The following is a 25,936-nucleotide window of genomic DNA, read 5'->3' as shown; positions in this document are numbered from 1 at the left end:
TTTACAATTTAGTTTAAAGGGAGCAGTACTTGTTACTGATGCAGAATTATAGGCTGAAAATATTACATATTTAAACTTTTAGAAAAGTTTGTTTTGCTGCTTTTCACTTATTAGTTCTCTGAATTTAGACATTCTCAGAAGTGAGAGAAGCCTTCTCTTCTAACTCAATTTAACCACTTTTTAACAAATGTACAGGACAATCTCTGCATTTTGGGTGATACCTCACTTGTTTAATTTAGCTTTTTGTATTTAAAGTTTCCCTTGAAAAAATGTTGCCAGGGGTTCATGGACACAGAGAATTGTGGTAAATTGAGACAGATGCTAGTGCTGTTGCCATATTGCTTGTATGAGATTACTCAAGTTTGTGAATGGTGGAGTGGTTAGAAGTTGTTGTCATATATATGTTACCTTCTAGTTAAAGCTCCACTAGGTAGGATTGAGATTTTGTGCTCGTGTTCTCCCCCTACAGTTGTAGAGTGTAATAAATGTTTCAGGCGGATTAGTTTCTCTCTCGTTTTCTGGCTTTCACAGATATATTCGGTCTCTTTCCAGCTTCTGCCAGAGCGTCTGTATGTTAGTTTGTAAAGAATGAACCAGTAGTCTTTGTAGAACTGTTAGAACTAAAGGTCGGAAAGCAGGCCGCAGTTCTCGCGAGCGTTGGTCGTGGCCGCCTTGGAAGACGTACAGAGTCTGGTTTGAGCTCAGAGGAGCCCGCCACAGACACGAGAGCATCGTTATTCCTCCTATTACACCTCAATGGAGTGCTGCAGTGAGTTTCAAGCTGTAATTTTACTTCTTTAAAAAGATCAAAAATCAAGGAAATCCTACCTTGTACTGCTTTAAGTTGCTATAAGCAGATCTTTAGTGAAAAAGTGAGAAACCACCAGAAATTCTGAGGTAAGAGCATGATACTGAAAATATAATGGTTAGTGCATTGAAGTAAACCAAGTTAACTTTACAAAAAGAAAAAAAACATGCCTGAAAATAGTGCATGTGTTACAGAAAGGCTGCTGTGTAGCCTTTAACCTCGTCAGATACAAAACAATGTGTCGATATGCCATTTATGTACCCTACAATTTGCTGTTAGACCTTTAGCAAACATCATCTCTTCTTCTTGAGCAAAAGAAAAGCTTTCAAACTCTCCAACTATAATCCATTAATTAAAAGTCACAGGCATAAACTGTACCCTTTGCCTCAAAAAACTCCATGGTGTGCCAGTAGATTCAGAAAAGCAAAGCCATTAGAGCAGTGCAAGCATTGTGCTTGTGGTGTCTTTGTGCTGGCTTTCCAACTACACAACATTCAGTGCCACGTCAGCACTCGCATTGTTCACTTGTGTCAAAAAAACTGACTAGTATTTGACTAGTGCTGTTTATACTGCACTTTATATTGCCTTTAACTCAGACCACTGTCTATCACCAACTTCTGCATGGTCACCAAACCAATGTTTCCTGTCAGGCTTCAGTCTAAAGCTGGTGCTTACACTGTCTGTTTGTCAGGGCTTCTCTGGGGAAAGACAACACCAGCACAGAGACGCTGACAACGGCCTTGTCTTCTCAACAGACAATCATGACTTGTAACCTCAGGGCTTGTCAACTGTAGTGCACAAACATTACAAGCCAAACACTGTTTGAGTTTTATTTACGTTATTTCGAGAGTTGCAGAGCGTTCGATTTAGTAATGTGGGAGATAAAGAGAATTAGCCAAGCATAAACTTATTTGCTAGCAGTTATCTTCCAATTCAGTCACTCAGAACAAGCCATTTGAATAATAATAAAAAGATGATGGAAAAAAAAAACATAGTGGGAGAGAGTGCCACGACAGAAATCAACAAAGTTGAAGAGGATTACGGAAAAGCACAGTGCAAAAGATACAGATACACACTTTAAGGAATACTCCTTTATTACTTTTTTTTTTTTTTTACTTTTTACACCAATCAGCCACAAACAGACTTCTATTAGAAATTAATGGGTAAAATTGAAGCAACTGTCAATTAGCTTCTATTGTCTCTAGAAAGATGTGGCAGGCAATGCTGAAGTAAACTAAATATATACAAAGTATCCCTATAAGACACACTGGAAACAAAACGAATGGCTGAAAAAATCAAGAGAGAAGATGTTTATATTAAAGTTGTATGTGTCCCTGACCACTCTCAATCTCAGTGGACAGAGTGGGCGTGTGGTGGAGAACAGAGAGCCAGGCTGGTTTGATGTAGGCCTTGATTTGCTGGCTGAGCGGAGGGGATTGCAGGCTCATTATCTCTCTCCATGCACGGCTCTTTAATGGGTCAGCCCCCGGCCTCTGCCCTTGAGCCCCCACCAGTCCCCACCAAGGCCAGTCACATACAGCGCCTACCCAGGAATGTGGCTCTCTGGCCTGTGCAGGGCGAGAGGGAAAGAGGGGGCGGTGGTTGGAAGCCTCTGTCCTTTTAGTACGAAAGCCTCTGTGGCCTTTTGGAGAATGACATCTGCTCACAGATTAGTGGGGTCTTGGAGGACTAGCGCAGCATGACAAGATACAGTCTTTGGACCATCGTGTGTATTTATGTGTGTGTGGGTGGGTGTGTGTGTGTGAATGTGTATAGGGTGTGGTGTAAAAGCCTGTGTATACAGTTTATTAGGTGAACCTACAAATCATTATAAGGGTGAGAAAAAATATCCATTTTCACCATATGTGGTGTCAAATATCAATAGTTTTTGTTAAAACATAGGCAATAAGAGCATTCTGATGTCATTGTTATGATGGGCAACACGTTGTGAATATATTGTATCACGCATCACAATATTGTGATTCCTATCCCTACATTATCCTTTTTTATGGGATGCATCCAGCATATAGGTGCACTTTGTGGAAACAAAGTCCCAATTAAACTGTATCTTTAAAATGTATATTAAGCATAGAAGTAGAGCAAAAGCCAATCACCATATTTAAACTCTTTGTGACAGTAAAGACACTCTCATACACATACTAGTGATCAAAATATACACCTAGAATGGAGACCAGCCAACCCAGTGCATGGGGAGCAATTGTATATGGGCTGTCCTGGGGATTGAAGAAGCAACCTTCTGGTCCCAAGCCAAGTCTCAGGACTACTTTGATAATCTTTGGTCCTCGGCTGCCACTGTACCCATAGTGGCATTGCCACATTTGGTATTAAGCTGGCATTTATCAGTGCAAACAAGCTGGCATTTATCAGTACATCAGCAAATTTAAAACCTATGTGATGGAAAGAGTGAAATAGGGAAATTCACGGCAATATAGGTGGTAATTTCCATCTATTTTGCCGCTGGTAGCCTAGTAACAAAGTGGTAATAGGTATTCTTAAATACAATCTAAAATAGTAATTCAAAACAATAGGCCAAATGACAATCAATTATACATTATGTATAATTGCACTGCAGTCATTATAATCCTTGTTTGTATATTATGCTATACATCTGCCAGATACAACTAATTAGAACTCATTACCACACTACTATAATACTCCATTATTATATATCTACAGAGATCAGATGAGCTGAGGTGAGATGAAATGAGATTTAATTCAGGAACATTATGTTATAAATATACAGCTTTGTATAATCATGAGCATCTCATGAATGTATTTTAACCGATTTTAAAATGATATTATGGAGACATAAAGGATATACAACTAAACCAATACAATTATTATTATTATTATTATTAAAACCTCAGAAATTAGTTTGGTTTGCTTGTGATTGTTGAAGTGAGTGGTTTTGCCATTGTAAGATCCAAGAAACTATCTGAGGTCTTCAGAAAGAAAGTTTTTGATGCATATGTGTCTGGGAATGGATCCAACAAGATCTCAAAACAGTTATTAAACAACTGTTCTAATGTCTGGAAAAATTACAAGTTGACAAGTGAAACAACTGCCAACATGACCCAATCAAGCCATCTTGGCAAGTTTAGCCCAAAAGCAGACCACAAGACACATGAAGAAGAATGTCATTACAGGACCTTAGGTCAAGATTTAAGGTCCTTGTCTGTGTGTTGTCGTAGCTGAGTTCACCTTATGTTTTATTTTAATGTATTTCATTTGATTTATTTAGTGTTACTTGTATAAGGTCATTTTAAAGGATACAAAAATGCAAATAATCAGAAATGTGCACGTAACAGAACTTGGCTTATATATATATATATATATATATTTTTTTTTTTTTGATTGTGCTAGAGGTGAGGTAAATAAGCCTGGACTGGACACTGTGAATAGCAGAGCTGCATAGCCAACCAGCTTCTCATGCTAACTCATTTTTGCACCATTTTAACACCTCGCACACACACACACACACACAAACACAAACACACACTCTCAGATCCCTCCACCATAAGCAACTCACTTAGTATGTTCCCTCTGCTGCAGCACGAGCAGGAGAAGGCAGGTGGTCGTAGGGAGCAGGGTGGTCTCTTGGGGGCCCAGGAGAACACGCTTTGATTCAGCTACGGGATCGATTTCAAACGCAGGGAGTCTTTTCAGCACACTGACAGGGGTTAGAGTGCAGTGTGTGTGTGTGTGTGTGTGTGTGTGTCTGTGTGTCTGTGTGTATGCGTATTTTTCACGAGACAAAAGTGATTGAGGGATCTCATACCACCATGTAACTTAGACAAAAGCTAAATTGTGAAGAATGTGGTTAATGAACAGGGACAGAACTGTGTGTGTGTGTGTAGGTTCCTTTAGCCAGCACACAACAGAGATCTGATTCATCATAGTGGGCATTTTAGTTAAGTGCTCCATTAATTAGCAGGCTTTCGTGCAAAACCTTCAGTGGTGTCACTTGGCTGGGACCCAAGCGCAGACACAGCTGAAAGAAAACATCCTACCTTTTCCCTCAGAAGCACTTCTTCTCAGAACAAAGCTCAGAGCCCAAACTGTGTGCTGTGTATTTACTGCTCAGCTTCATATCCTAAATAGAACATCAGATGTTGCCCACTTATTTCAGACATATTTATCTGCACTGTTTAGTTTAAAAATTCTTGGCTGTTAAAAAATATCAAGCAAAGCATTAGAACAATATCCATTTATTGTTCCTGTTCACAAGCACCGGAAACCAAATTATCACATCATGCCTGAGATGTTCCTTTCATCCTCAGCTTTTTTTTTCACATATAGTGTCATGTTACTTCCAAAATGTTCCATTTATTTATTCAAATAGTTTTTCGCTTTAACAGTGAAATGCTGCATGTTCCAATTGCTTCCACACAAACCCAACGCATGATTGACCCACCCCCATGCTTAACAGCTGGAGAGGTGTTCATTAAACTTATTTTAATTATGTAAAATCCTGATGTTGAGCATTGTAATACAGATGCAGATTTTCTTTCCTGATGTATCAAGTCTGGAAAGGTCTTATTTGTGCATGTGTCACTGCACAGTAAAATAGTGCACCAGTTTTTTAAACTTGCATGGTGTCCCATTCCTCTTTTCATTATAATTTGAATGGAAATGAACTTAATTAATCTCAAATGCATCTCAAATGACTTACTCCCTACATGGGGCATGGCAAAAGAACATCCTAGAAAGCCCATGCGCACAGATCCTTGTTGGGCATTCAGAGCACCTAGAAGCCATCGCTCCATGAGTGTAGTAGGGAATATGGAGCCATTCTGATTTTGAAGTTTGTTTTCCATGTGATTCATTCAGGAGCTGTTATTGATCTGAACCTGTGCTTTTGAGATGTACCAGAGCACAGGTAAATTCATATTAAAGACAGACTGGGATCACTTATCCACATATAGGTGAGCCATTAAGTCAGAAAGATAAGATGAAAGGAAAATTGCACACTCTACTTCAGTAAGCCCCAATGAATGCAAATTGGTTAATACACCTGCTGCAGACTGTCAACAAGTAGTTATGCTATGGTTTGTATTAAACTGCAATGTATATCCAAGTATATCCAAAAAGAAAATTATTTTTAGTGTAAATTTTGGATTAACTTGGGTCCGGAAAATTAAATAAATGGTTAATGAGCCCTACAAACTTAATTCCTTTGAGAAAAAAATATAATAAAATAAATAAATAAATAAATAAATAAATAACGACTATTGTTTGTATATCAAGCAGTACATTGTACGCATGTGTTATTATATAACAAATCATAAAACATATTTCCTATTAATCTGAAAAGCTCTTTTACAAAAACAATCAACATTCCCCATCTATTTCATGTAATAGCTGTATAAAACTCTATTAGGCAGAAAATGTCCTTAATTTCGTAGACTCCCACCATCTACTTATTCTGAAAAAAATAAAATATATTAATATACAGTATGATACCCTTTGCTGAAGTTCTCTGTCGTTCTCTTAATTTGTAAAAGCTGAGAACTACATGTTGGAACAGTGCTGTGGAGATTTGACTCCATTCAGACACAAGAGCATTACGAAGGCCAGGTAGTAATGGTGGTGGATAGTTAGTTCTAGACCATAAAAAATGGATGGAGCTACATCAGTCTACATCAGTCATCAGACTTTATACCATTTAAAGTAATGCCAAGCATTGGGCATAGTGACCTTAAACTTATGTGCAGATTCAGGGCATCCTGTTCTGTTGGGAACTGAACTGTGATCATGTCATGGCCACAGTAACAGATCTGCACTGCTCCAAAAAAAAAAAAAAAAAAAAAAAACAGGGTGTGAAAGGAGCAGAACAACCAAAAACCTAATCTTCCATGATACTCTATAACTCTCATTATACTAGAACTTAATTAGCAGCATTAGCTGCACTTAGAACAACTTAGTCGCACAGTTCAAAAAATTAACAGCTCATGCCTTTAGCTGACGATGTTTACTGTATTTTGCTAATACAGTAAGATTAAACACAGCTGAAAAGCAGTTGAACACAAATGCTGTTTATAACCTTTTACTACAGTTTAGCAGCTGTTTAGCAGTTCTGCACCATACTGATGGTTCCTTATGTCTGGAAACCTGGTGTCTTGAAGTGGCACACAACCTTAACGTAACCTAGATCAAATGTTGTTGGAGCTGTGTGGACAAACAAATCTCATCATTGATCAACTGGATACATATCTAATAGCTTACCAAGTAACCTTAATCAGAAGAATCAGATCGTACTCCTCACTCCTTTTCTACTCTACAAGAACCATGTAAGATTCAGTCCACGTGTACAGATCACTACTGAACACAGAATGCACTATTTCTTTGGGTGTAAAAGCTTCAGAGTAGCTTCATGACTCACACATAGCAAGATGTGAAAGGGAGCCATTTGGAATTCAGTCTTATTTTGAAGTTCTCGATGCGCGTCATTCAGGTGCTGTTATTGATCTGAAAGTGTGTTTTTGAGCTGTATCAGAGCACAGGTACATTCATATTGAAGACAGATATGGATCACTTATCCACATAAACGTGAACCATCAAGTCAGAATGATCAGATCAAAGAAAAACCCTAGAACTGAATAATTAGGGTTGAGGCGTGCAATGTGAATGTAGGCACAGTGCACCTTATGATGACACTCTTGAGGTCTTGAGACCATGTGTTTAAGACACACTTTACTCTAGAACCAACATTACTCTTATATTTAACATACAGTCATATGAAAAAGTTTGGGCACCCCTATTAATCTTAATCATTTTTAGTTCTTAGTTCATTTTTTGTGCTTTTGCATACCTCAGGCGACTCTGTTTGTGGCGTGCTTGCAGAAATGGCTTCTTTCGCATCACTCTCCCATACAGCTTCTCCTTGGGCAAAGTGCGCTGTATTGTTGACCGATGCACAGTGACAGGTGGTCTGTGGATTGTCCTTGACTGTTCTCACCATTCTTCTTCTCTGCCTTTCTGATATTTTTCTTGGCCTGCCACTTCTGGGCTTAACAAGAACTGTCCCTGTAGTCTTCCATTTCCTTACTATGTTCCTCACAGTGGAAACTGACAGGTTAAATCTCTGAGACAACTTTTTGCATCCTTCCCCTGAACAACTATGTTGAACAATCTTTGTTTTTAGATCATTTGAGAGTTGTTTTTATGAGCCCATGATGCCACTCTTCAGAGGAGATTCAAATAGGAGAACAACTTGCAATTGGCCACCTTAAATACCTTTTCTCATGATTGGATACATCTGGCTATGAAGTTCAAAGCTCAATGAGGTTACCAAACCATTTTTGTCCTTCAGTAAGTCAGTAAAAGGTAGTTAGGAGTATTCAAATCAATAAAATGATATGGGTGCCCATACTTTTGCACCGATCACATTTTGGTTTAATGCATATTGCACATTTTCTGTACAATAAACCTCATTTCAATCCTGAAATATTACTGTGTCCATCAGTTATTAGATATATCAAACTGAAATGGCTGTTACAAACACCCAAATATTTAGAAGATTAATAGGGGTGCCCAAACTTTTTCATATGACTGTAAGTTTCATTTTCCAATTAGTCAACAATTATTACTGCCATGCCTTCCATCTCTGCTTGCTGTGGGTATGGCTTCTGTTTCTAGTTTTCTTTGTCTTCACTTCAAAACTATAGCATTTTAATGCTGTTCAAATGTTCAGAACATTGCCCTTTAAATGTGGAAAGTACTGCTATTTAGTGAGGGAATGGGTAATCTGTTATATTTGGGCACTTTTAGAGACGTAAGCGTTCTCCCATTGTGTTTCTGTCCTCAGTATTTGGGTAGTGCTCCTAATTAATGAGTCATTAGTCGACAATGAACATTTGCAGTCAACAACTGTTTTATAATCGACATTGTCAATTATACTGACTCATCGTTGCAGCCCTACCATTTACAATCTTGTTGGGCTTTTATTTTGAAATCATGTCAATGCATGAAAACAAGTGTTATTCATTCTCTACAAGAAAATGAGAAAAAAAATCTGAACTTGTGTGTAATAGACAGATATACGTTTGAGACCAGATATGGAGCTACGATAGAGAAGTAGAATAAAAGACAGACTAAAAGCTGATTAAAGGCACATTAGATGAGATCCTTGTGATATAAAGATGTCTCAGCCATTTCACATTGCAAAGCACTGTGCCTAATTTATCATTTCTGATTATTTGATAGACACTTTCATCATCACCATTATAACATCCTTGGCACATGAAAGCAGTAAGTGAGAAAGCAGCTACAATAGTATACAATAATAGCTTTATGAAGACACACTTCACGCATGTTTTCAGCCACGCACATGTCAAATGAATGAGGCTGCTTTCCTGTGACATGCAGGCTCTCATTACCATGTTAAATGGCTCTTGGTTTTGTCCCAGAAGGGGCACTAGCTCTAGCAGGAGCTAGCAGAGTTGATGGAGCAGGGCACAGAGTGTGCCTGTGTCTCCGCTGACTGTGAGCAAAGTGGCGACTGCATTCAGGGCGGACTGCTGAGTGCTAATTGATAGAACTGCTCATAATTCCCCTAATGTTTCCCTATTACTCAGGAGACCTGTTTTCAGCAGAATAAAGAGGAAGACTTCAGATGCAAAAGGATGAAGCAGAGCCGCAATTTATAACCATTATCTTTCTTCTGCAGTGTCGCAACGACATTACAGACTGCCGTTACATCTTTTTGAAAAAGCAGCCGCATTTAAAAAGAAGCATTAGAACATGTACAGACACAAACATTCACACAAGCACAGACATACATCCATAAAAAAAAATACATACAAAATATTCCACTAAAATCAGAGCCAGAATGTGCAGTGATGCTTCACTAAACTCGATTATTGGTACCGGTTCTCAGTCTTGAAATAAATTAAATTATGATAGATGATGTTATGATTTTTGATGTTAGCAGCATTAACTGTATACATGGACAATGACCCGGTTTGTGGTGTTTCAGCACTGTACTAAAGCACACTGAGTTATAGAAGTATTCTGGAATTAAGCATTATAATATCACTTAGAATTATAAACCCACTAGTGTGCCATTAGCCCTCCTTGAGGGATTCTTCTAGCAAATTAATGTCTCGACAGGGCTGTTCAAACAAAGAGATGGGGATTCAAATTGGATTTACACCATTTGCTAAACCATTGAATTGAATCAATTGAAAGAATCCAGGAAGCAATAATGTTCACTGGATACAACTGATGAAAGATGGGATTTCTGTGCAACTCTGCCTTTAAAAATGTCTACTTAAGATATACCTAATCAGATCTCTGCAAAGTTTACATTTTTTAATCATTAGCCATGTTTGCATTCAGTTTGATACTGCATGACTAAAAATGCAGTCTCATGAATCTTGTATATACAGAACCAAACAAAAGTTTGAACACACCTTATTCTAAGTTTTTCTTTATTTCTTTAAAAAAGTGTTTGTCCTTCACAATCCCCTGACCTAAACCTGATGAACTGAGATGGTGATTTGAGATGATTTGGGATGAGGTGGAGCTCAGCATAAAGAAAAAGCAGCCAACTATTGTTAAGCACCTCCAGGAACTCTTCCCAGATGCTGAAAAAAATGATTTCAGTTGACTCTACCTCATGAAGCCACTGATATTAAAATACCAAGAGTGTGAAGATCTGTCCTCATAGCTAAATGTGTCTACTGAATGTGTCTAGAAGAATCTAAAGTACAAACATATTCTGGTTTGTTTAAGACTTTTTTCTTTATGTGTTTCTGTATAGCTATAAAATCTTCAATATTACATTTACAATATATAAAATCATAAAAAGAAAGAAAACGTGCTAAAAGAGAAGAGTTGTGTCCATTTTTTTTTTGAATGGTACTGTATACAATTAAAAGAGTACCCCAAGAAATAAAAAAATATAGCATAAATATATTTTGTACATTTTACAATTCACACAACAATTCATGTCCATTGATGGTGTTGTTTTGTACCCGAAGAAGATTTGAGAAAACAGTGTTGTATGACATACATTTCTCCGAATTTTCACCATTATGGAGCTTATAAAAATTAATGCACAAAAATATATGCACTGTACATATACATTGCTCAAGAAATGGTACAAATGTCATGTTCTACTATAGATGGGGTTAGGGTTATGGGTTAGCTTACATTTTGATTAGGTTAAAGTGTAGGTGAAGATTAGAATTTAGGTTTAGGTTTAAGTGTAGTAGGTTCCTTTTAGATTTAGGTGTAGGCTAACTTTAGCTATAGGTTGAGGTGTAAGTTAAGTCAATGTTTAGGTTGAAATGTAAGTTTAGGTGTTGGTAAAGTTTAGGTTTAGGCTTGTGTAGGTCATGTCAGAAATGTGTGGCTCTGCATTCTGTTATATATTCTGTGACTGTGCACAAAGTACTGTGATGGCTGTACAATGACAATGTTTGATTTGATTATACATACAGTTACACCCCATTCCATAATTTATATAGAAATATTCTTTTGTATAAAATAATTCTGCATGTTTACTGTATAATCATTATTTTATTTCAAACCACTGTTCTGGAGCAGAGAGTCTAGAAAAAAATCTCTACTATCTGCAAGTGTCATTACAGCAGTCAGTGCAAAAGTATAGAATATGGGAAAATTCACTGCATGTGGTTGAGCTCTCTCTGTTTCCTTTTTGCATCTAAAGGCCAGGATCCTTGCTGAAGGTTTGACAGTATAGTGTAGGAGTGATGGAGAACAGAAAGAAAAGAGCGAAAAACAGCAGGGTGCGAAAAACTCAGGAAAGAACCAGACATGGGAGTGGCAAGTAGCAAAGACATTAGGGAGGAGGGAGTTACATAACCCTATTTAACTGCAAAGTTAACTGTGTAAGCAAACACATGAAAGAGTAACGTATGTTGAAGCTGCATTCTGTAGCTTTAATCATTTCATACTCTTAAATGGAGCCAACAGTTTTAAGCCAATGTGAAAACAGAGAAAATCAAAGACTGAGATTATTGCTCTAATTTCCGTAAATCCATTCAAAGCTTTCAAAACATGCATTATTAGCATGCATGGGTGAAAGAGATTAGCTCGGTGTACAGGCAGGCCGTCTTTTAAGTTGCATAAAATTACATGTGACATATTACAGAACATATGTTAAGAAACACAGTAAACAGCACATCATTTGAAGTGCATAATTATTTCCTGGACACTACATTTCTGTTGAACATTTTCTGCTTACAATAAGCATATTCAAAGTCTTTCTGATGTTGAGACTTTGAGAGACAACAAAGCTATTCAGTGCAATGATACAATATGGTACTAGCAGGAAGTCACATTATTCAAAAATAAATGAGAATAATGTTCAATCACATTTAGCGTTATTTAGTGGTTAACAAGATATGTTTCATCAGCTTAGTTATCAATAGCCTACATAACTTAACTCCCAATGATCTTAACACAGTTCTGTTGTATTAGAATTGGCATTAGCAATATAGGCCCAGATAAAGTTTAGCTTATGTTAACTGAAGTAGCTTCACTGAAATGTGGTTGGGTGTTTCACATAAATTTAGAACTTTTAGAGCATTTAAGACAAACATTTAGCTTAGAATTTACATAGATCACTAAAGTTGCATCTTGGTGTCTATGTACACAACAAAATTAAAAAAAAAAAAAATGTTAGACCTGGAGTGTGAAGTATGGGCATAAGAAGACTACAGAATGATGCATGACTTCAGCAAACAATAATTACCTTAATTATAATTAAGCAATAATACAAGAGAGGAAGTGCTGTAACGTTATAACTGTTTAGTAAAATATTTTCATTTAAAGAGGACGAGAAAATATGATCTGTTTGGTTATGAAAACTTGAGTTAAAAGTGTTCCCTTGCTGCTCTGTTTGTAGCTGCACCAGTTTGGCTTGTAAGTGCTGCATCGTTGCTAGGTTACCCGTATGTGAAGTAATACATGGAGAGCTTCGGTTCTGGTGCATTACCGGCTAATAAAGGCAGTCATAGAACGCCTCTCAGCCAATCACATTTCAGGGTCAGAACTAACTGTGGTATAATTTAAAAATGTCCGACTTTAGAAATGATGTACCATCCAATAGATAATCATGGTCTCATATTTTTTCTTAGTCTAATATTAATTTTGACTGATTTACCACTACCATTCTTTCATACAGCAAGTTTGTTTTTAATATTTGGTCTTTCAAATGGTGGAGAAAATACTGCTGCTAAATTGTTGCAAACCAATACATTGTGTAAGTTTTTTTTTCCATTGTTATTTTGTAAATAGTTAACAGTTAAGCAGTATTAAAAAGTAAAAGTAAAATTCCTAAGACTTACCAGTTTAATTATTTAAACCTTTTTTTTTAGTTTCTGTTTTCCTAATTTTATTTCAGCAATGCTTAAATGAATATACAATGTACATATAGCATTTTAACCAGAACTGCAAGAGCTCATATGGTGCTCTGAGGGACAGTAGAACTAAAGATTACAAACTGCCCAACGTCCTAGAGTTCACAAGCTTCTCATTACACTGTTGTATTCAGTGAAAGTCAAACTAGGGGCATGTGCTGCATATTTCACACTCTGTAACTGTGCCTGAAGCTGACTGCATGCCTGTTTATTTCCATAGATAGAGTTCTACTTTTTCGTTCACCTGACAGCTCTTTGGCAAAAACAGCAAGCAGTGAAACAACAATCCAGTAAAAAGGATGAACAAGAGCACCTAGAATGGATACACACAGTATTATAGAAAAATCCACAATATCCACAGTCCATATTGTCTACACAAGTTTTAATCCATTTGGATCTCAACTATCTTAATAAATGAAAAACTGAAAATCAATGGATTACATACATTTATATAAAGCTGTTTACATACAGTCCATTTTCAGACACTGTCTAGACATGACAAAATCAGGGAACAGTTTAGGAATGCCCACAACTGTATACGTTATGAGGTGCTAATTTGGGCTGGGTATGGAAATTTGATACCAAAAAAACATGGTGCCTGTTTTCAATACTTTGCATGAAATTTGCATAAACACACCTAATGTAGTAAAACCATCCCATTGGAGACCTGGCACACACAAGCATAGAGGATGTGCACGATGACCATTCAAACTGGTAATCATTTAAACACCGCTGTTGTGCTAAAATCTCAGGCGCTCACTCGCCTTCACGCTGTCTCTCGCAAACTCGTGTTGTCTTTCTCTTGCGCTGTCTCTCCCCTCTCTCTTACTCGCATTGTCTCTCACTAACTCGCACTGTCTCTGTCACTCTCTCCTTCACACACCCCCTTCCTCCTGAGATATTATAATACAGTAAAAAAAGCTCTAGTCTGACCCTTAACCACACTACACTATTATTACTGCCTCCCTATCAAAAACACAGGACAATACCAACATAAAAAAATAATCATGATTATAATGAATAAAGTGATATAGTAATATAATTGAATTGACAAACTAACACAATTTAGAGACTAGATTTAGATCTGGTGTTGTAGGAATTTTCAAACCATGATTCATTTTCTACCAGATCAACCTACTTAGCCAAATTAATATGGTTATTAGATTTTCTGTTATTAATGTTCTTTAAATGTTTGGTTACATATGGAACAAAATTGAGAAATTATATATATGATAGAAAGAGCCAATTTAGGTCAATTTACACGAAAAAAAAAAAAAAAATTACTATATAATGGAAGAGATTTGGGGTTAACCTGTTTTAACACCCCCCTGCAACTCTGTAGATGCTTGTTAAAGAGCTGATTAGTTGAATCAGGTGGGTTGGGACCAGGGAAGGCACTAAAATGTGTAGGGCAGGGTGCCAAAACTACACCAGGATTAGGAACCACACTTGGCTAAACTGTCTAGCTATTTAGTTATAGAGCTAAATCTTTAGCTTCCATGGGGCAGGGCAAAAGTCATGGGACATGATACAAGTTCTTGTCTCATGACTTTTGGCATGACAATGTATTAAAAAATACACAATAAAGTGCAGCAACAGTAAGAACGACCAGTACATTAAGCCACAGTGACATTCTTAAAATGGATCTCACATAAAAACAAAAAATAACTAAATACACAATACAATACACAATCTCATAATGATGAGATTTTTCTTAAAGAAACTGTTAATCCAAAGCCCTGCAAAATTCACAACTCCATCCTTTCCCCTATCACTAGGCCAACTACAGAACAGCCCATTCACAGCTAAAGGCCTGCCATTAAAAGAAGCTATTGAGATGGAAGGGAAAAAAAACTATAATTGGACGTTTTTAAATTTGCCTCCATGAGCTTATCTGGTGCTTTGAGGGACAGTGCGCCTGCAGATCACTAAAACAGCCCAAGTGTCTGGCTGTGTGGGATTGATAAGGGTTCAGGGGCTTCTCATTATGGTGAAAGTCAGACCAGGGGCATGTGTTGCATATATCACACACCCTCTAATGCAGCAGGCTGAAGTGTGGGTCATGTGACAGGTAGTGACACATAATTACAGCGACAGTGTGATTTAGGCTGATCCGTATGGGTCAGATAAGAGGACTATCTGTATTAGTGTGGGTTGGTTCTCGGAGGAGCGCGCTTCCAGCCAGCGCGCTCCTGTCTCCTTCCCACTTGTTCCATCATTTCCTGTTGCTCAGTGTGATTGAAGTTTCCAATTAAATTTTCACTTAGCTGCTGGAACGGGAGAATTCGATATCTCCCAATTACATCATATCAATAACCATTCCACACCAGCACGAAATCAAGTTCAGCACCTGAAGAGCAATTGCTCTTGGCATGCATAGGGACTGAAACAAGAGGAAGAAGAATAAGACCTGCAATATGTGTGTGTGTGTGTGTGTGTGTTTGTGCAAGGGTGTGCGAGAGAAAGAAAGAAAGAAAGAAAGAAAGAAAGAAAGAAAGAAAGAAAAAAAAACAGGAAACAGAAATAGAAGCGAACAGCACAAACCCACATATGTAAACACAGCATTTTTTTTTTTTATAAACTCAGGATGACCCTCATAACCCTGTAGACACTTATGGCAATGTCCACACGCTCAATCAATGGACAATAACTGCACACTCCAGTGCATCCAGTAAACACAACAACTTTTCTGCATCAATTTACTGAGAAATAAAGCCTCCCGACCAACAGCAGGCAAGCTTCCATAAGCATACGCATAAGCACACATGTATAATATTAGTCTGAAGCATATTAGCAATATAAATAGACTCTTCTACCCTCCAGCTGACAGAACAAACCCACTGACACGTGAAAGGAAAGGCTTCATTCACCTACCCCCCCAAATAACATTGCCAATCAGTTAGTTAATTAATTAATTAATTAATTAATTAGTGTACTTATCATAGATCCCCCCATATTTTGTACATTTCAAGCTGGACTTGATGCTGATATCTAGCTTGGAAAAGCATCAGGTCAAAAGAAATATGACAATGGCCAAGTGTAAAATCCAAAAAGAGTGCTTTAAATTAGCCATGCATATTAATGAAATCAATTAGCCTACAAAAAGAGAGATGGAAGTTCAAATTGGCAATGCAAATGCCCACTCTCTTCCCTGGACTGGGCTCACTTGGTACTGGACCAATAGACCATGCCAGTGTGTCATTGTCTTGCACAGCACTCTGAACAGGGGGCAGCAATTGAGAGGGGTTACAACAACACAGTACAACAAAGAGCGAGACACAAAGAGAGAAAGGCAAGAGTCTAAGGCCAGAACAGAGATAGGAAAACAAAAAGGGCGGGAGGGATGAGAGAGGCTGTAGTTGTGTGTGTGTATGTCTATGTGTGTGTGTGTGTCTGTGTGTGTGTGAGAAAAAAGAGAGAAAGAGAAAGACATCACACTGGACACCTACCTTCATATACAGCTTTGAAGCCCTGGCCACTCACAGCATAGTCTGACAGTAGCCACAGTGTTAGTCTAGCTCCAGTGCTGACTATGGGTGGAGGAAGCTGGAAGCCCGTTAACCTGCAGATACAATAAATAAAGTTTTATTAATATAATATATAAAAGCATGTTTACCTAGTGAAAACACAGCAGTAGTAAAAATATACGTGATAGGCTTCTCCCAGCACCTAAACCAAGTTTCAAAAAAGTGTTTGAAATCCACAGAATAGTGTAGTAAGGATGGTTCATGAAAGGGTGGTTTGTGAAAAAAAACTAAGCAGATCCCTTGTTTCACCTGCAACCCAATCACACTCCCAATCAGATAATTAAAGTAATTACTGTAATTATAGCTAATTTCATGCTCTTTCTTCAGCATATTTGATGCTGAAATTAGAAATGCTGACATTTAGGCCATAAAAGCTTTCAGATCACAGAAGCAGAAGAAACACCTGAATGATCATTTAGACTCAGACTTCAGACTATGTTTAGACTGTCAGCACAAATCTGATTTTTGGCCTATATACATTGTATCTACACACTAAGAAAAGTAAGTAAAGATTTGTACTTGAAAGGGTACAAAGCTTGTCGCTGGGGCTGTACCTTATTTTGAGGTACAAAAAAGTACCTTTCTGTGAAAGTCCTTTTTGTACACATGGTTTTTGTGCCAGTAAAGATTATAAAGATTATAAACATTATCATCAACTAAATATGGCTCAAAAAACTTGATGATCCAAAATTGTCTGGCTTTCAAATAAAAAATGCAGTTAAAATATCTATATTGTTTATTAGTACAGTGATACTGAATACTGAATGTACCCTTTGGCTGGTTAAATGGTACAAATTTGTACTTATTGCTGTTAGAAATTACTTTGTACTTCAGAGGGAACAAATTTGACCCTGTAAATACCAATTTTGTACCTTTGAGGGTACAATTATGAAGAGTGTACCTTTGAGTACAAAAAAGTACTCATATCGTACCTCTGTTTTTTAGAGTGTAGAATAACTTTTGATACAACACGAAATTTGATTTTTGAAAGCTGGACCTAGTGCTAGCCCTATTGTTTCTACAGTAATTTCATCAATTACTCATGCAAATAAATAAAGTAGGCTACGATGAAATGTATTGGCGTGGTCACTTTGCATAATCTCGGTTTATATAATTAATAATAAAATTCTTTTCACAAAAAAAGCTTCATAATGTGGTTTTGCGACATGACGCTGCTTTACGTTATTTGACGGACATGCCGGTTTGCGACATGCTTTACGTTATTAAAAAATCTACCTCATCTGTTTTCATTTGATACACATATATTGCTGCACTAAAAGGTAGTAATTCTCATTTGTGAAAGTTGGGTTTAATGTCACTTTGAAATAAAGTTGGAAAAAAGTAAGCAATGATATTATTTAGCCATATTTTTCGAAGTATAACTAAAAACATACTTAAATGTGGTATATGATGATATATATCGTTATCGTTATATTCCATATCGTGATATATGATTTTTCCCATAACGCCCAGCACTAGCTGGACCCAATCCACATTTGGAGGAGGTATCACACTTGATTTTAATCAGATCATAACAAATGCCTTTTAGTCTGCACACTCCAGATACACAAATCTGATCTGATTACTTTCAAATGTGGAAGTGAACTCAACTGCCCTTCAAATGTTCAACAATTAGTGCTCAAAGAACCTATCTTACGAATGTGAAGAACCGTTTAACAGGATTTTCTAATGTGTCATGTTTTCCAAAACCTTCTTCAAGGGGTTGATATGAAAAAAAAAAACTGGTCTGAGCTCTGGTACTGCAATCTGAAAAAATATATATATAATTTATTTGCAATACAATCATTCGTGAAATCAGTGTACTTTACTAATGGGCTAAACTGATCTGACATATTCTTTAAACAGTTCCTTATTCGCTCAGGCTTGCTCTTTGTGCCATGACAAATGAGTTCATTATTCCTCAATCTTTAAGTAGTCTAGATTATTGTTGGTATTTATCTTGTTAATTTGAAGTAATTCTAAAGAATTCTGTAGCACTAACAGTGTTTGCCTAGCCAGTTATACGAGTTATATGAGGTTAAATGAGGAGCTAAATCAAACATTCATTCATACATCTGTCAAATGTAAGTGGGTCATTACTAAATTTGACAGCCTGTTGCATGTTGAAGTTGCATGCCTTTACCTGGGTCTACTGGAAGCTGCCTTTGTTATCAATCTTGGGCTTAGTAGTGTTTGCAGGTGGAATGGTGGACGCAAAAAAGTAGGATGCTAAATTACTTTAAGCTCCTTAAGTTATTTTTATTTTTATTTTTTATTTTTGGCAACTACCTTGTCTGCAGTTATTGTTCCGGGCTAAAAAAATATTTGGTGAATGAGTTTACTGTGGACTTCTACCTTGCTCTACCTCAATCTGCCTCCAGCTTAGTTAAGTTACATGGGCACAGTCAGCAGCATGGTGATCTCCCTCCGTTGCTGCACAAAGATAATGCAGCCTAATGTTACTCGTAGTGGTAAAGAAAAAATTATAAAGCAATAAATCAAGGTTCTTAATTCACCAGTTGATCTAAGTCCAACCTAAAAAAATAATAAAAAATATTTTTTTTCCACTCAGGAGGGTTGGATAACCAGTTGTGATACCCAGGGGAAGCTCAGAGTAGAGCCACTGCTCCTTCATGTTGAGAAGAGCCAGCTGAGGTGAATCAAGCATCTGATAAGTATGCCTTCTGATATTCTAAGCATGACCAACAGGAAGAAGAGCCAGAGGAAAACCTAGAATCTTCTGGATAAATTATATCTTCCAGCACGCCTGGGATCACATGAGGTTGTCCCAGGAGAAGTCGGTTAAAGAGGCAAGAAAAAAGGACACCTGGGCTTCTTTGTTTGCCCTACTGCCACTGTGACCCTTAATTAGTAATAATAATAATAATAATAATAATAATAATAATAATAATAATAATAATAATAATAATAATAATAATAATAATAACCCTGGTAAAACAAATATATCTGATGTTGTAAAAAATGCTAAATCGCTAAATATGATATTGCACCTAGTTGACTGCCTGGTATTTAATATTGATCAGCTCAATTGTATTAAATTGATTAGTTATGTGAGGCAGAAAAAGGGAAAAGCATGTTTCTGATACATTTAATTGGACAACAATGAACACACTAGATGGATCGATTAGTGTTTTTGTGACAATATTGATCGCTGATTGTCTATGGGCTCAATTGACAGATCACTGATAATGCTCAAGAGAGGGTTTAGAGGACACATTAACCTGTCCAGGTAAATCTAATATTGCACCATTGTGCAGAGCTTTTGTGATGTCCCAAGAATTGTCTCTCAAGAAGAAATATACTTTGCTTTTTAAAATCAACCACATTTAAATCATATTTAAACTCTGAGCACCAGAGTCTGTGAGTTCATATGCAGAACTATATTGTGGAGCTTAGAGTGTCCTTAGCAGTATTTGCTAGCTATTACTCACTGTACTGCTCTGAGGGATGTATCCTCGGGAGAGGTATCTGGTTAATGGTGTTTCAAGCCTTTACTCTGCTTCCCCCATTAGGCAAACTAGTTTTACGCATTCTACAAACAACAATTCTGCACACAAAACAGATTTCTACCCTGGCTTCAGTGGGATTCCGTGACTAAAGAATATAGAGGTCCAGTGTCCTGTTAGCTTACACAGCGCTGTCACAACTCACAAAATATGTATCAGATGATCTGGGGTGGGTTTCCCAAAAACGATCAACCTTAGCGAATAACGGACGAACTAACGAATTACGTGAGTAAAGAACGAGCCAGTTCTGCGAGTGTTTCCCAAAGAGCTTCGCAAAGCGAAAATTAATGAAGGAGGTTAAAGAACGTCTTTGTTGACTCCTCCCCCGACACAGCGCGCTTAATCGATCCACAAATCAACACTGCCAATATGCAGTATTTATTCACTATTACACCCTAAAAACGTAGAAATGTGTTGTTATCAACAACATTAAACATATTCTAATATTTAAATTACAAAAGGATGTACTTTGGCATAAATAAAATACTCCTAAAGATACATATGACTAAATAAATACTCGAAAATCTAATCTATTTTAAAACATTAATTTTTTATTACTTCTTTAAAAATATTATTGTTAATATATATTATATTAATAGATATTATACTTATATTATTAATAGTAATATTATTTTATTATTATTATAATTATTAATAATATAAAAATAATATAATAATACATATATGTATGTTAATATATATATATATATATATATATATATATATATATATATATATATATATATATATATATATATATATATATATTAAACCAACAGGAGTATGTTTTATACTTTAGACACTCTGTAAAGCTTCAGCTCATCCTAATTCACCATCTCAGTTGGGTTTATGTCAGGGGATTGTGAAGGCCATGCACCTTTTTGTTTACTAGATAATTCCATATGCTTCAATTAATAGTTTTCATGGTTTTAATATTAATCCACAATGTAAAAAAAAATAAATAAAAACATTGAATGAGACGTGTCAACTTTTGACTGGTATTTATATATTTGCGAGCTGACACACCCCAGAGTTTGCCCAGATGAATGGCCACAATGTTAGTTAGAAGCACCTGATTAAGGAATAATATTAAATTACCTGCACATTCACGATACCCTTTACAATATGTGTAGGTGGGATTAAAGACACCGCAGGCGTCCCCTGCACCGGACCTACAGTACCAGGGATTTTCCCAATAGCATGGAAATATATAGTGTTGTGCTGTAATTCCCGGGCTGGTGGGAATTGTATATAAGTGTGTGTATGGCACAGTAACAGCCTGATTACAGAATCCACGGACTTGGAGACTTTGCAGCTTTGCTTAGACCGTGACCATCATCTGCAGGAATCTGGATTTTAATTATGTATTCGTGGGTTTGATTGTTCATTTCCAATATGCCCAGTTAGATTACAAGCCACAGACAAAGTTGGCATTATAATATAATATAGTATAATATAATATAATATAATATAATAATAATTATATAATAATATCATTTATTATAATTAATAGTAACATAATATAATTGCTTCAACCGCGGAAATGATCATTTTTCTCCCTCAAAATTGGCGGTCCCTGGTGTTTAAGGTGCTGAACTGCAAGTCGAGATCCACTAAAGAAGCTCTTTAAGAATAACGATTGGGTGAGGGCACTCGTTAATCTGCAAGCGAGTTTACGTAGTACTTTAGTTACGCACTGGTTTGGGAAACACTCTTTAATTAACGATCAATCTTAAGTACGAGTTAACGAAGTTCTTAGCGTTACGAAGCTTTCGGGAAACCCACCCCTGACCAATTCTCAGGATCCACGAAATTAGTGGCTGATCACCAAATTCATGTAAATACTAAAAATCAGCAAATACAAAATATAGCTGATCGATCCCTTCTCCGCTGAACACATGGTTCAGGGAGAAACTCTGGATAAACTACATCTGTTCCTGCATTTTAATTACATAAAGTATAAAACAGGAAGCAGCTGCTCCAAGCAAGGACAGAACATGCAGTTCCAAAGAAAAGTAGATGTTCTTGATGTATAATGAGTACCGTCATTGCTAGAAACTATTTATTTAACTACTGCAAATGGATAATTGGAGATAACTTCTCAGATTGGAAGCATAGGCCAAAAAAGAAGGAAAACGGAAAATGTTGTTTAAAAAGGTGAGAGGGCTGCCATGGCTGACCAGGTGATAAGTGGGGTGTGGAGACCCTAGGCTCCATGTTATAATCATCTGCATGGCTAGGTAATAAAGCCTTTCACAATCAATACAGCTCTTAAGCGGTCTCATTTCATGGGGCAGAGGTTAAATATGACTAGAATTGGGCGAGCTGTTTTGTTCTCAGCAATCTATAAGTGCAAATGATCTTCGGCTTCCAGGCATTGCTTCACATTATAATATCACATTAGTAAACATGCAGAGTAATGTGGTCATAACTGTCTTCCTCATACCGGTGAGGAAATCGAACTGGCAGAATAAGAATGATGAAAACAGTCATGCTTTCATTAAAGATACCCTGAAGGCCCTGTTATCTTTAGATTGCATGGAATAAGGCTTAACCTATGTAGGCTTGTGCATGTGTGTCATGATGGTGCATGTGAATTCATGCGATGCCTAAATAATGGGTTTGACTTACTTTGTCTTCCAAAATATGTAAATAAAGTAGCACATATTGCTGTACATGTATTGTTAATTGTATGAGAAAAAACATGGTAAATTTGCAAATGACATTTTCCCAACAAAATTAACTACCAACAGAATAATACTCTGTGAATTGTAATGTCAGGACACTCAATGCTCTTTGTTTGGTGCCGAAATAAACATACAAACAAAAACACTATTGTCATATAACAAAAATATTCTCGAACAATGAATAATTTAGAATTATATTCATGACAAAATACATTCATATTACATTGAATTTAAAACTTATTTTTGTTAAATTAAATTGGCAGTTTTTAAATCAAAATATAAAACAGCTGGAGCAGTGGGAATGTTGGCAACATTAGAAAAAAAAATAAAACAGTGATGCCGTATGAAAAACAGGATTTTTAATTGTTTTGTTGATATTTAAACCCTAAAGCCTTAAAACCCTCTCATAAATAAATAATAAAAGAAAATTTTATTTTCTATGATAATTGTGAATTCAAGAAATTAGTTTTTTTTTCCTCTTTTCTTTGTAAAGAAACATAGTTCCATAGCATGCTCAAAAAAGCATTGTGGGGATAAACATGTCAAATAGGCGCCCAGCCCTCACGCAGCACACATTGTGTATCAACACGCTGATAGAAGGCTCATTCAGGCTTCTAACAGCATAACAATCATTAAAGAATATATGATGCAGCCCCTGTACCGATGCTTAAAAATAAGCTCTGTCTGCTCTTCATACAGCCTCAGCACAGAACCTACACTGCCTCAAATCTGTGAGCTCTCCTAGAGCACAGCCATGCACAGCTCCGATCGTCTCTTCCTAATTATCCTCATTTGAGATCATTCAGAATAGCTGAAGAACTGGAGACAGGAGGAGAACAAGTTCCACAGAGAGCATCACAGTCAAGCTCCAATTCCAGCAATGACATCTGGAACCAGAACAATTCCACTGTGAAACTGAGTGAAGCGAATCTGATTCGATGCATGCTCTGTGCTGGCAGGGAAAAAAAATTACTTGCAAATCCTACCTGGTCACACATCTATGGTTTGTTTGATTTTTCCGGAGGAAAATGACAGTCTTGAAACAGACTCCACCCTTTCCCAAACCGTGAGAGCTGACTGTGCTTCAGTGGCGTGATATGTCTGCACTAATTACTCATTACATCAAATAGCGTTGCTAATTTACCGCAGTGGGACCCCTACAAAAAACACTAAAAAGTTATTTATATCCACAGATATTGACTGTTAATAATGGCTACAATGATTAAAGTCAGGGCTGCCCAAAGTGTGACCCACCATAGAGTTTACTGATCCTTATCTACTCACCCCAAAAAAATGTGGCATCGGATTACATTATTGCACAGTTATGAATTAATGTTCTAATTTGAATATCCCTAAATTACCAAATTATCATACCAAAAATCTTTTTTTTCAGACTATAAGGCACACTTACAATACTTTAATTTTAACAAAAAGCTACAGTGCACCTTATAAACCGTTGCACCTTATATATCAGGTATTAAGGAGCAGTAAAGCCACTCTGCTGAATAGAGCGTTAAAAGGAAGTTTCAGTAAAGTTTTTCCAGTACTGAAGCTAAGTGCAGAGGCATTAGCATTAGTCGCTAACAGCAGCGCTAGCTCTTTCACAATTCAGAGGCAAGTATATCTTATTACTGCCTTATTTACTGCGCTACAACAAGCTACATGGGACAAACTGCTAGCTGATAGCACTCAGGCTAGCGAAACACTCAGGGTTCCTCAGTCTATCATTATCAGGCGGCATTTACTAGTGCTAACCACAGCTGGCTAGCGCTGCTAACCATGGCTGGCTAGCTCTTACGCTCCCAAATAAGCAGTTTTTTTTTTTTTTTTTTTTTAAGAATTACTTTGTTTACTTAGATGCCGCCCACAGCGATGAGACCTGCTGAACTAGAAGGAACACATGGGGACACCCTTATTCACTTCAAGTATGCATTTTTACTAGTGTTGCAAAAACTGAAATGTGGGCATAGAAAGTCAAGGTGATCAAGTATTTCCAACAAAGATGCTCACAAACAGCCCCTATAAAAAACTTAAAGTGCCTCTCTCACAAGTTCACATTGATTGACATTTTTGTGAAGACAAATAAAATATAAATCAATGAACTCAGGTTACAATCACTTCCATTGCCACAGGTGTATAAAACCAATCACCTAGGCATGCAGACCGTTAATATAAACACTTATAACAAATAAGTCACTCTCTGGAGATCAGTTAATTCTGTGGTACAGCAAAAGGATTTCACCTGTGCAACAAGTGGAAGTGACTAAAATCAAAAGCAGCAAATAATGAGGTGTATAGTTTGCAGAGGTCAACAACTCTGTGCAGAGTCAATTGCTACAGGCTTCCAAACTTTATGTGGCCTTCAGATTAGCTCAAAAACAGCGTGTAGCGAGCTTCATAGAATAGGTTCCCATGTCCGAACATCTCCATCCCAGCCTTACATCAACAAATTCAAGGCAGGCAAGCGGACACTTTTTGTCAGAATAGTGCTTTTAAAAATAAACTCTTTAAATGCACTATTTAATTTGGAATAGAGATACAATGTTTCATTATCCTTGAAAACATTATTTGCTGCCAACCATTTCTCCATTTTAGCAGCAGCACATATAATAGCAGCAAAAACAGTAGTTGTTAGCCCCAGCATTGAGGCAACTGTGGTATTGTGCACCCAAAAATTCGTAAGGTGAAGTGTGTCTCAATTCTGCTCCAAACTCTCTAACCATTTGAATGCTTACACCCATTTTACTCACCCTTCAATAACTTCACTGAAGTTCACTTTCGGGATAGGCTTTTAGCAAGAAGGTCATAGTCTTACAATAGCGGATTTTTACTTTTTTTAATGGTTATACACAATACAATGTTTTTGACTGAGACCATAGAAAAATATATATTTGGTTCCATAAAAAATTCAAGGTTCTTCTTTTTTCCCCAAAATTGTTCTTAAGAAAAATCCTAATAAAAAGCTTACATCAGATGT

General features: G+C 36.9%; 1 protein-coding gene across 1 annotated transcript in view; it reads right to left on the bottom strand.

The window, feature by feature from the left end:
* Positions 1-25,936, bottom strand: part of csmd2 (CUB and Sushi multiple domains 2) — a 430,187-nt gene that overhangs the window by 342,270 nt on the left and 61,981 nt on the right. Inside the window, exon 3 of the mRNA XM_022683200.2 lies at positions 16,668-16,780. Within this exon, the coding sequence (XP_022538921.2) occupies positions 16,668-16,780 (113 nt within the window). The remainder of the gene's footprint in view (positions 1-16,667; positions 16,781-25,936) is intronic.

Source organism: Astyanax mexicanus, chromosome 3 (genome assembly GCF_023375975.1).
Source record: "Astyanax mexicanus isolate ESR-SI-001 chromosome 3, AstMex3_surface, whole genome shotgun sequence".
Taxonomy (NCBI): Eukaryota; Metazoa; Chordata; class Actinopteri; order Characiformes; family Acestrorhamphidae; genus Astyanax; species Astyanax mexicanus.
The sequence above is the reverse complement of the archived record's forward strand: the minus strand, read 5'-3'. Positions and strand labels throughout refer to the sequence as shown.